The sequence below is a fragment of the Anticarsia gemmatalis genome, chromosome 18 (assembly GCF_050436995.1).
Source record: "Anticarsia gemmatalis isolate Benzon Research Colony breed Stoneville strain chromosome 18, ilAntGemm2 primary, whole genome shotgun sequence".
Lineage (NCBI taxonomy): Eukaryota > Metazoa > Arthropoda > Insecta > Lepidoptera > Erebidae > Anticarsia > Anticarsia gemmatalis.
This window is the reverse complement of record NC_134762.1, coordinates 11,537,899-11,550,721: the sequence shown is the minus strand read 5'-3', so window position 1 is coordinate 11,550,721 and position 12,823 is coordinate 11,537,899. Positions and strand designations below refer to the sequence as shown.

The 12,823-nt window shown below is 33.5% G+C and overlaps 1 protein-coding gene across 5 annotated transcripts in view; it reads left to right on the top strand.

Annotated features, from left to right (window-relative positions):
* LOC142980472 (neurobeachin-like) overlaps positions 1 to 12,823 on the top strand; it is a 223,713-nt gene that overhangs the window by 26,167 nt on the left and 184,723 nt on the right. Inside the window, exon 2 of one of the 5 annotated variants that reach the window (XM_076125886.1) lies at positions 10,683 to 11,766. The exons of the other annotated variants lie outside the window; for them this stretch is intronic. Coding sequence (XP_075982001.1) covers positions 10,683 to 10,721 — 39 coding nt within the window. The 3' untranslated portion in view covers positions 10,722 to 11,766. Of the gene's footprint in view, positions 1 to 10,682; positions 11,767 to 12,823 lie in introns of those variants that run through there. 5 annotated transcript variants of the gene reach the window in all.

The window sequence follows — 12,823 nt, the reverse complement described above, 5'->3', positions numbered from 1 at the left end:
GGCTGTGCCCGGCCTTTTCTAGATTAATAGTAAATGTATTTGCTATCTTTAAAGATTCATAATTTTTGTTTACTTTTCTTCTAAATCCACCACTTCTTTTAATTCTTTTCCACTTTCCGGGATCCATAATTAAGAATGTAATAAAAAAATGGCGACTATGTTGTATAAAAATTACTTAATATCGTTTAAACAATCAAATGACTTACTAAAGTCATATAAGTGTAAAGCTTTAGGCTAAAAGTTACATAAATGTTGGACTTTATAATAGTTTAATAATAGTTAATTACACGAACATTAAAAGACAGTTCATTATTTAACTGTCGTATAAAAGTTTCTAAATTTAAATAAAAATGGCGGCTCATAACTATTATCTGACTGAAACGTTAACTCGACTCAAAGCCTTATTGTGTAAATGTCGTAACAGACACGTTTTTATAACATCCAATAAATTAATTGAGATACCGTTTACTAGACACATTTATATGATTTAAATGATATATAACTAAAGCATCGAATAAAACACTACTTTAAAATTGTTAAGTTGATTGAAAACTGCTATAAAAGCCTTATAGGTCTGTTAGTTGTATAATATCTTAATTATATAACTTTTTTGCTAGTTGGGTAAGTTGTATGAATACGGAATTAGGTGTTTCTATTTTTGGGGACCTAGAAGGTTGTTGAGGTTTTTGGGTTTAGGTGATAATGTTTTTCTAAGGTTGAGATTATAATGGCAGAAAAATATGCTACTATTTTTTACCTTTATCAGGCATTCATTAGTAAGTAATAAAAATGGGTATCTGCAAGGCAAATAAATTCGTTGCTTAGATAAGTTTTCAATACTTGTTTCCTACCTCGTAGACATGTTTTTCATTACAATCACTACCAATAAAGAACTAAAGGAGGCTATCATATCAACGAAGAAGATGAAATGTGATTTTTATGTAAATAATAAACATCATATTTGTATAAAACTACAAGCCACTTCAAAACAAACGGTGCCACAAACAAAAACGCGCCACATTTTCCTAAAGACCTTCTGAGAATATTATATCGTGTTATTACTTGCGCGGCTAATAGCCAACCATTTACTAAAGATAAACAAGCGAAAGAGAGCCACATACAAACATACATACATTATATACAAGAAGGTAAATGAGCCTCGATTCCTTTCATTTACAATAACAATAATGTTCGCTATTTTCTTTTCTCTGCATCGTTGGGTATGTATTAGGTTGGTTTTACACTGGGGACGAGCGAGAGCTAAGCTGTTGCGCCTAGACGGCTTTTAGTTGACTCGTAATTCGCTAGCCATTAACTTGATTACTTATGATACTTGTTAGGTGCAATACAATCTTACACTTTAGCCCTTACACCGTACTCAAAAACCGAATGGTATAGCCGAAACAAAATTATGTGCTATGATAGCACTTTTGCTTGTCAATCATGGAAGGTGTTAATTACTCGTTAAATTGTGTTTTGGCTTCTAAAGCACTATTCGTTAGAAATTACTTTATTTACATAAGTTGTAAAAGCAAAAGCTAAGTCAATATGTTCGTACTGGTAACTAGCCAATGAAATAAATATTTCTCGCTTCGCTTCTCAACCACACATACGTAGTGGAAAACCACCCCTATTCTGATAAATGGACGGTAAATTACTAAACGATTCGATTATAAGCCAATCATTGGTATAAACGAAACTGTTATGTTTCATTAACCGTCAAAATTGGCAATCAGATAAAAATAAACGGTCAAACCGACCCTCAGTTAAACCGACCTTTGGAAGTCAATGATTGTCCGAACGAATACCACTGCTGGACACTTGAAAGAGCAAAGTATTACGAGATTATTCTATTAGAAAACTTGTTATGATGACTTTTTAAAAGTAGCAGAAACTCGTTTTCCTTAATAAAATACTCGAAATAGTTCTCGTATTATATAGCAATGATATTCAGGAAATAATAATAAGCTGTTTCTACAAAAAAGCTTGTGAAAATCAAACTTCCTTTCACTACAATTCCAGCACTTAAGAGATGAGATGACAAAACGACAGTAACTTTCAAACGTTCATCGCGAAAAGTGTTAGGTACATTGCTACGTGCCTACGAGCTCTCTACGGTTACGACGTAGGCCACACGCGTGCTACGCTCGTAGCACTCGGAGGATGGGGCGAATGGATACGTGATATATGTTTCCTTTGAAATTCTTATGAAGAAAAGCTTGTAAAATGTATGTGACATTCTTGTGTCGTCCGATTTAGCTATTGTTGTTGAAAGAAACGAACAATGCCGTACAAAATGTTTTGTTGTGCAGTTGGACGTTGTCATACTTTGTGTCATCCTCAGGAACTCTGCATGACGGGTCAGATTATTTTTTTGCAAACTTAGCCGAACGTTTGTATTATCTTTTAAAAAAAATTCAAGAATATTCTAAACGAAATAATTTTTTAGTTTTCGTTGAAACAAATTTCTCGGAATAGTGTTTTACAAAAAGAGATAAAAATTCGTAGAATGCGCTAATACAAACATTGATGCCACATTAAATTTTCCAAGCACTGTACATTTATTTTTAATTAACTTACTCTCGCATTTTCGAGAAAAGTATTCGCATCTTGTTTTAAGTAAAAAATAATCCTCTAATCCCAAACAGAACCGTATTTAAAAGCCAGTCAAAACAAATTGATAAAGATCAGCATAATGTTGAACAAAACGTTCACCTTGTCTTGTACAATGTACACTGAGCTCATCCCGAAATTCCATTGTTGTTATGAAACACGTCCAATGATTTTGTAGGTCGGCGGCGGCTGCGCTTTTGTTCCCCCGTCATATTTGTAGGTTGCACTTGAGAGGGCCGCAAGCTCCTGTGCGCTTCTGTGCTCCTAGTCGTTTTGTTAATGAGCGCTCGACGGGCTCAATGTACGGCTTTCAGACATTTGCACAATATAAAAACGTTTGTTGGAAACGATGAACGAGGGATTTTTAATTTATCTTCTTTTCATGTTAAATAAGCGTTTACGGAAGTGGTTATTACGGATCGTGGGTGATAAAGAGCAGTTTCTATTGAGATAATTGCTGGCTGTATTGAGTTTTATTTCAACGCTGTTTATATAATCTTTATGAACAGTTCCTATTGAATTATTTGCTTGTATTGCGCCATAGTCCGATCGTAAATTCTGTTTGCAAAGATTAAAGAGTTATGAGTTTATTTGTTCTAGAGATGATTGCTAAAGTCCAAAGTTAATATTTAGAAAAGGAATGTGAACGTGCTTGTACTAACAGTTAGAAAAGTGCCCACTGATTCATTGCCATATAGCATTGAAATAGCTGATAAGAACTAATCAGAACTATAAGTAATTTGTATACCGCCAGAAAAGAAAAAGGAATCATATTCATTTTATTGATATTCTATTATAGTAAGTAGTACAATAGGACAAATCAAATTATATTGATGAATTTTACGTCTTCGAAACTGTCAATTAAATTGAAGACATCCATTGATCGCCATTAAATTACATTTATTATTTTATAAACGTATGTATTCTTATTTTCTTTTTTACCAAATCTTCCCACACAACAAACAAAGAATCTGATAAGAGTAAATTCCCGCTACAATTCAAAAGTATATCAACTCAATGCACGTTTTATTATGCAACAAAAATACGTATAATGATGCTTCATATTCCATACAAAAGGCAGTACCCTATTCTTAGAACATTTAATAGTAATCGAGCCTTTCCTCGTGTGTTGTGGAACAGGAAGTCGCCGAGCATGACTTGACACATTTTCTCTCAACACTCACACATTTACCACGTTACCTGTTTTATGTGCTCTCGTTTCTTCATCATCTTTGTTCTTTTATATTTTTTCCCTTTTTGTAATACTCGTAATAATGATGAGGGATTGTTTACGTTGAATTTTTATCAAACAAGGATGTAGGAAGTTTGTAGAAATACGTAAAAGTATATTTTTTTTATCCCATTACTGTCCCACTGCTGGGCACAGGTCTCTTCCTGAATAGGGAGAGGTTAGCCCCTGATTTCACTGTGCTAACAAGCTATAATAATAATAATATTTCTAAAGTAATAAATCATCGAAAATAAACAAAAATAATAAGCTGCGATAGAATAGATTGTCTTTATCGTCTTTCTTTCTTTCCAATCTAGCCCAGTCTTGGATCGTTCCCGAGCATGACGGCGTGCATGATCCCCTTTGCTATCACAAGTGTTGCAACATTGGAGGGAGTATCGCGTCAATGAAGCGTGACGAGTTTACAGTGAGCACCGAGGGTACAATGTATCGTGTTCTCTTGAGTTACGGGACATTTAATACGCTGCAATTGTTATAATATTTTAACCACTGACATTTATTTATTTATTAAGATTTAGGTTTTTAATTTAAGATTCAATAGTTTTTCTTTATTAGTAGTGAAACACTGATCGCGTGTTACCTTTTCGTACGTAGTACGTTACGTAGGGTTTAATACAAAGTTAAAACCAGTACCTAGTTACAAAACTGCAATATTTTTATCATGCGGTATTGTTAACTTTTATGCTTATGGCAAAATAATAATCCTATTATCAACTCAGAGCTCTGTTATCACACTAAACACCAACAAAATTAAAAGTTGCACGAACACCGCACACCTTTAGCAAAATTAATCTCAAACTTTCACAAATTATTTAAGGGTAGCCGCAAATTGTGTTGTCTCATCGTTCATCTCGGTTATCAGTGGCGGGGGTTGGTACAGGGGTTGGTAACCGGGTTCTGCAAGCAACCCTAATGGTTCGCAGTTCGTCGACGCGCGCGGGTTAGAATTACAACCCTTGAGAGATTAGGTTGGGGTCGCGGTCCGCGCTCTTAATGGCCGAATCTGTGTTTTATTTGTTTCTTGGTAATATTACAAATTGGGTGAGAGGATTATGGAAGTAACGTTTAGATATGTATTGTTGGAATCCCAACTTGTAGAACATTTTAAATTATAAGAAGAACTTCTTTATTGGGCATGTTTGTCTCGGAGTTTAATACTGTATCTCGACAAGTTACTAGTCTAAGTATTAGTTAGTTTAAAGCCACAACTGAACTATTTTATAAGTAACACTTTAGTTCATGAAAAAACACCTTACAAATATCCTCTTGGGAATTTACCTACAGTTAATACAAACCAGTAGCGTTATATTCACCATTTTCATAATAAAATTTATTACACATGTACATCAGAACATTATTTTATATTTATGACTAAATTCTTCTCTAATCTTAAAATAACATATTTTATAGACGTTCTCAAAATATCAATATCTGAGCAAACAAAACGTCATAATACGCTCGGCTGTTCATTGATTTATAATATTTGGCGCACAATGTAATAAAGCGAGTGCGTAGCCGTAAGGGTTGGAGGGTGAATGCTCCCGGGGTGTTTGTGAGCCGACACGCTAAGGAATATGCAAACATCGAAATGGTTTAGTATCGCGGGACTCGGGACGTTTTATCTTTTAAGAAGATTTTTTTTCTTAAATGTTTTAGTGTTAGTGGGAAGCGTTCCCGAGCATGATTTTCGATGAAGTATGACGTAGAAATACGTTTTTTACTTAGATTGGAAAGAAAATGATGTTTGAGTTGCCTAATTAAACCTTTTAAACTGTTTTGTCTCACGATCTTTGCCTGAATTTGATGTAAATGATGTATTTATAAAAGTGATTTTATTAACGAATAAGATGAATTGCTTTTTTATGACAGTTAGATTCTTTGTGCATTATGTATGTATGTTTGTAAGTTATCCACGAGGCTGAGATTTAATTATTGTTCTGAACTTCTTATCCTTATTCTATTTACAGAAGCAAAGTATGGATTAATTTATACACGGACATTTATAGACTGTTCACTTCCTAAGCCTCTTGTATTTACTTCTGGCAACGCCTACATTGTATTACTGTTCTATGTAAAGGAGATCGGCAGATTTCGTACAGCTAAAAGTTTGTGTTGTTTCGTAACAGAATTTGTACCACTTATTAAGGGGACTAGTCACTTATTTTTATTTGGGAGTATTATTTTTAGAAGTCCGGATTAATTAGAAAGTATTTGTTTATTTAAATAATAATTTTTGGTCCATGGCTTACATTTGTTGACAACTAAAGAAAAAGAAAATCTCATGAGACGTCACTTTTCGTCTGACGTCTACGCATCCGCCAATTTGCTGTTGTTTTGAATTGAGGTTTTAACAGCATGTGTGCAATTTAGCGAACTATCGGGGCTTCTAAAAATGGACATAACTTTTATCTCCCAACTTTTAAAAATATAAGAATTTTAAAATAAGCTTGTCTATCATATTAGCTACCAATTAAAACAAAAAGTAAACCTAAACATGACATTTTATAAGCTGTACGAATTCTTCATATAAACCTGCCGTTCGCCTTTAATAATAAGTAAATAAGAAACAAATCTATTTCTTTTATTAACGAAGCTTGACGTCAAACTGGATTGTTTTGAGGGCGCGTCAAAGTTTGTTCACTTTGTTTCCTTGCTAGATATCTCTGAAATTGATTCTAAAAATATAATTTTATTAATGGAAAGCTTTGTAGTCCGTGGCTTATGTTTTCGGTCATTCGACGCGTGTGATGTCACTTGAGAGTTGTTGTAATAAATCATTATATATGTTTTTTTCTAAGTAAAACCTATGCCTGTATTCACATTGTTACTTTTTTTAGAGATCTAGTGCCATCCCCAATTTGACCGCATTTCGGCATAGAAAAGGGACATACGAGTATAAACTTACGAATGATAATAATTAATTAGTAGGAGGTATAACATGAATGACTGGGAAATCATATGAATGAAGATACCTATATATTTCCGAATCTATGATGTTACAAGGGATATAAAAAGACACATAAAATGAATTACAAACGTATGTAACTAAGTTTTCTCGAAACAAAATGTGGTACAAAAACTTAATATATAACTCGTTCGAGACTTACCATTCTCGAATAGCTTAAATCGTTGAGAACGTTGAATATTTGAAGCGCTAAGTACTGGCTCGTTGAGTGACACTAACTCTCATCTCCCCGCAGAGTTCACTCGGCATGTTGACGAGTACTTAGCGCTGAGTTTAACTCATCAAGATGACGGGCTGCTCCTGAGGCGGACTTACAAGTGGACGGTTAGGTTACCTTGGAAATTTAGTTGAGATAATAAATTTATAAATAAACTAGCTGACCCGGCAAACGTTGTTTTGCCATATCATTAAAAAAAAATAGTTTCACTGAGGAGTGTGAAAAATAGATGTTGGCCGATTCTCAGGCATACTCAATATGCTCACCAAATTTCATGAGAATCGGTCAAGCCGTTTCAGAGGAGTACGGTAACAAAAACTGTGACGCGAGAATTTTATATATTAGATTTATCCCATTACTGTCCCACTGCTGGGCTAGGGTCTCCTCCCGTAATGAGGGAGAGGCCTTGAATCCACCACGCTGGCCAGGTGCGGGTTGGGGACTTATTTAGTTGAGATAGAAAATAATAAATAGCATCGTACATACAACATACGTAATAACATCATAAACAATGAGCCTGTTTCTTATTGTATAAAACCTGTGAGTGGTTGAAATATATCTATCTATATAAATAAAAATTAATCACTGAATTGTTTGTACGCGTATAACTTTCTAACAACTAAACTTAATTGTATTATTCTTGTTTTTTATGTTTGTAACTGTCAGGACAAGGTTTCTATGGAATCGTCGAGATCAAAATTCCTAAGGAAATGAGATCATCGCTCTAAAATTGTACAGTACTCGGACGAAGTCGGGCAAATTCGGTAGTTTTTATTGAATTTTTGCGTTGCCTTATACGTGGGAATTAATGCGAGCATGCATTTTTGTTTTGGCACAGATAATATTTACTCAGGTCTTTGCCTAATATCAAATATGTAATAAGTTTTCCTCTCCCAAATTTTCAGAAATCTTAAAATCGTTTGTTTAAAGCTCCTGTTCTAATGTTAAGTATTCGAATAATTCTATGTAAGTCATTTGGTATTAAAACAACCTAATTGTAATCGACGCAAAAAAGAAAAGTGACAAGAAAAACCGTTTAAAAGGCAATTATTGCGGGAAATTTAAATCGTTATCATAAAATTCAAATGTAAATTTAATATTCATAGTAGATTGAAAGTCGTATGATAGTATCAGCGGGGCACAGCCACTTGAATATATTTGGAAATTCATCTAAAATAGTTTTTTAGTTATATTTGAAGTGGCAACTCATTGAATATGCATTAACGTAGACTGGCTCCCGTGAATTATTATAATAATGTGCAAAAATAAACACGTAAATTTAAACCAGTTGCTTGATTACAGAGGAAAAATATCATTAAAAGTATGTGGTAGTAGTATAATGCGAATTAAAATAGAAACTTTAAATATTCATCCCTTTTTTAGCCTCTTATGAGTGGTTTTTGAAAATAAAGGTAGGCTTTGTTTAAGTTCCAGATATTTAAGTGTTTCTTTGCTAAGTTTCATGTTTTAAGGCGCAGTGGTTAAGATGGTCGTCTCGTAACTACCAGGGCGTCGGGAGGTCGAGGATTCGATTCCTACGCGGAACAAATATTTGTGCGATCCACAAATAGTTGTTACGGGTCTGGTTGTATTTTGCTTCCGTCGTTTGTATATTTGTAAAAGTCCCCGCGATACAAGAGCTATTCTTAGTGCAAGTAACAAATGGCCTTTCGGATTTTTAACAAATAAGTATAGGTCTTGTGGGTATTATTTTTAATTCATTAAGGTTTTAAATCACTATTGTTTCAAGGACAAAAGTCACCGATTATCTTGTCAGTTCTATATAACAGCCTTTAATCAATGTCCAATTACTATGCCAGCCGGAGTGTTCTAGGAATTTAGTAGTTACATGTGCCTAGTATATTATACATGTAAAAATATCCATATAAATGTATGAGTATTTGTTTAAAAGTGTATTTGGTCGTATGTTAGAATGAAATAAGTTGTGCTTTAAATTAAATATTATTTTACGAGATAGATTCGATTTAGTACGTAAAACTATAGGTAATATTATGTTTAATTTAAAGCTATTAAGGTTTAATACTTAATAGTTAATACACTCATTATCGTATCCATGTGTTCTCCTGCAAAAATAAACTTAATGTTTTTTCAACCTGACGTCACTGTTTTAACTGTCTTAGCAAAAATTTATCAACGAATAACAAATACTATTCGTATTTATATAAATAACATGAACTGTACCGCGATTCTCTACCATTATCGACTATCGACAACCGGCTAGCCATCGAGAAAATTTCTATGATAATCAGGTCAGCGCCTCTAGCGGGCGTCGTAGGAACTACTTTTGCAGTACATTTTAAATGTCAAACTCTCGATACTTAAAAGTACCGTTTGTATAGAATCGCGCTACTTTTTGATATTTTCATTTATTTCTTTATTTCAGGCAACGGAGGCATAGTAATACAATAAACAAAATAAAACTTAAAATTATAAATAGACTAGTACTACAGTATGTTGTGTATATTTATTTATTTATTTATTAAACAGTACAAGCTTACAGTGTTCACCAAAGCGCTTATATGTTATTCTAAGTTACATACAACATTTTATAATATACAATACTAAGTAGCACAAACAATAACAAATCAAAAATAACAATACCTTATAAACAATACACACACCATAAATCAGACTTAAAATATATTATCACAACTTATATAATATTATTATTTAAATATATAGATATACTTGAGATCATTCTCGTATTGCTGTCAGCAAATATGTCTGCATTTGGATTGGTTTGTAGGAATGCATTTAATAGAGTTATAGCCATCCCTGTAGGACTGTTGGTGGCATGTGCCGAGCGCCATGATGGCGGACAGGCGAATAGACGATGCTGGCGTCTTCCTACACCTCGCATGTACTGATCGGGCACATTAAAGTGAATTGACTCACGTACCGATGGATTGTCTATCTTGTTATTTAACAACAAGAAATAATGCATCATATGAGCAAATTTACGCCTAAGCTCTAGAGTTTCCATGCCAACCATTCCTGAATTAATAGTTGAATTAAGCGGACACAGCAGGTCAGTAGATAGTTTTGAGAGGGATAATGGTAGTTTGTGGCGCGGGCCAATTACTAGCGGTGACGTAATCACGTGTCGTGGGTCATACCTACCTTCTGATTGATGCGGTTACACACTGACACAATACTTCTTAGTTTGTTTGGCAGGCACATAAGAATATAGTATAGTTGTGTTTCATTCACGGACGAGTTTCTTCTCACGGGCAAGTTTTTTTACAACGGTCATCAAATTATATATTTATTTCAAATACCTACTACGAAGTTAAGGATAATTTTGAATTTGATGTTCCTAAAATATCCTGGATTTATTAGGTCTTTCTGTCGGTCAGAAATGTCTGATAAACTCCTTAGAGTTTAGCTCTGGTTATTCTGTGGTTAATAAAAGAGCAGTGAGGTATATCACCGGCTATAGAAAATTTTAGAAATACATACTTTGGTACGTGTAGGTTGTTAGTTAGTATCAGACTTTATAGTAACACGTTCAATTTTTAACCTTTGAATGATACTAGTTTAGAAAATGTTAAGACGTTTTTTAATTTTTTTTTGTGTGTGCACTAAACTAAAACTCCTTTTATTTCTTGTTTCAGGTACAGTACCCATTCAGTTCTCCTATCCGTTTAAACTAAGCTCGAGCTGTGAGTATGTCTGTAACATTTAAGTCTTCAAAAAGACTTCCCTTACGTTTCACTACTAAGATCTAAACGTAAGTACTTGAGTGTAAAGAAACAAGTCTTTAATCGATCATCTGCGGCATATTTTTGGTTGTAAGTGAGCAATTTTCAAAGCACTTGAGTACTTATTCACAAACGTGAAGTCCGAAGGCCGGTACAATGTTGTTGCACGCATAACGATACTTCCGTCGAACAAACTTGAACGTTCTTTAAATTACGTTTGTACTTTGATTTACAGTCGGGGAATGAGAGATGTTGGTACTTGATATTTTTGGAATATTTTGTTCTTTATAAATGGGTATTAGAAGGCATATACTTTGTGTCTCCTTAAAATGGAAATCTAGAAATAGTATTTCCTCGACGCAGAGTTTTAGATAGAATAAAATAAAAAAGAAAATTGAATAATTTCTCGTTATATCATTGACCAAAACTTCACATTAATATAAAAGAACTGTTATATAGTAACTATTATTACATACATACGTAATAATTACGCCTGTTATACCCGAAGGCTTAGGCAGATGTATACACCCACGTTTCGCGATTAACAATGTTAGTCTCATGTAATAACAGTTAGTTTAATTCTTATTATACATAGATTCTGAAAGACCTGTATCGAACTACCTACATTCAATAACTCCAAGAATCTATCTAATTTCCTCGTTCAATTTTAACCGAGCAATAGTTATTTTCTGATATGGAATCTTACTTTTAATTTCCGTCTCGTTCTCGCTTCGACAACCTACATTATCGTGTAGTGCTGTCCTTGTCTAAACTAGGCTATTAGAAAGAGAGTACAGTTTAGTATTCAGGTGCATTTCTGTCTAGCTCTAGGATTTCGTTGCTTTTACGACACTCGTGGGAAATTATGAGTTACTGCCTGAAACTGTGACTATGTTTTAGGTTGTCTAGATAGTAGTAGTTAGTAATTAACTAAATGGAGAGTTTCACTAATCCTAGATTTGCATATTTTAAAATAGGAAATTTAAAAAATATTCATGTTTTGCTCATGCACCAAAGCTAGTTTTTATTGAATGCAAAAAAATGTTTTGCAGTTTTTTTAGTTTTCAAATGTTTTGCATTTTAAAACTAACTTTGTTTTGTTTCTGTAATCTGTATTTGAGGGCCAAATTGTCAAACAATTTTATTTAAAGAATGACTTAGTCGTGTTTGACAGAAAATGTATGGGGAATCTGTCAAATACGTCATAATTATTACTTGGACTATGAGTATCAACTAATACATTACCTAAATATGTATCAAAAAGCATTGAGCAAAAATACATAAACACGGACTGAATGACTTTAATACTATTTACCAATTAGCCCCTAAAATAATTCCCCTAAATCCACTTAGTGTAATGTACATAACTTATTGAACTGCAATCACCATTAACGTAATAACGTACATACATACGTTCACAATTACTCTCAATGAGATGATTTTACGTGGCCGAGTGGTAATTAACGGCCAGCATCCGGACCGTGGTAGTATTAATAATGTGAGGGAACATTTTGTGGGACAACTACTTGTCATATTACTGGTTGAAAGAGGATTAGTTGTCACGTTATTGTAGGTCTGTGGTTTTCTCCTTTTGTTATTATTTTGGTTACAATATTTAGGTAATGTTAGTTTTTGATAGCTAGTTTTATTTAGGATTTTGTATGTGATTGATTTTTTTTACTGTTGAGAAGTAAAGGAGGTTTATAATAAAAGTAAAAAAAAATTGTAGCACAAGTTTGAATCAGAATTTTCTTTATAAAGTATTAGCTGCTCTGCGCAGCTCCGTTCACGAATTTTCTAAGATTTTTTTGTTTTTTTCTCTACATGAAACCCTTCCCCGTTTCTTAGACTATTTCACAAAGTCGAATTAGTTAAACCGTTCTTGAGCGAAAATAAAATCAAAAAGTACTTATCAATCGATCACCAAAAATAGTCCTTAAGTTCATCAAAAATATGCAAGTATCTGTAAAGTTCAAAATAATAGTTAACTAGAACGGTTACTGTAGTATGACTATACGTACATATAATAGTACAATCAAATATTTAAATACAAC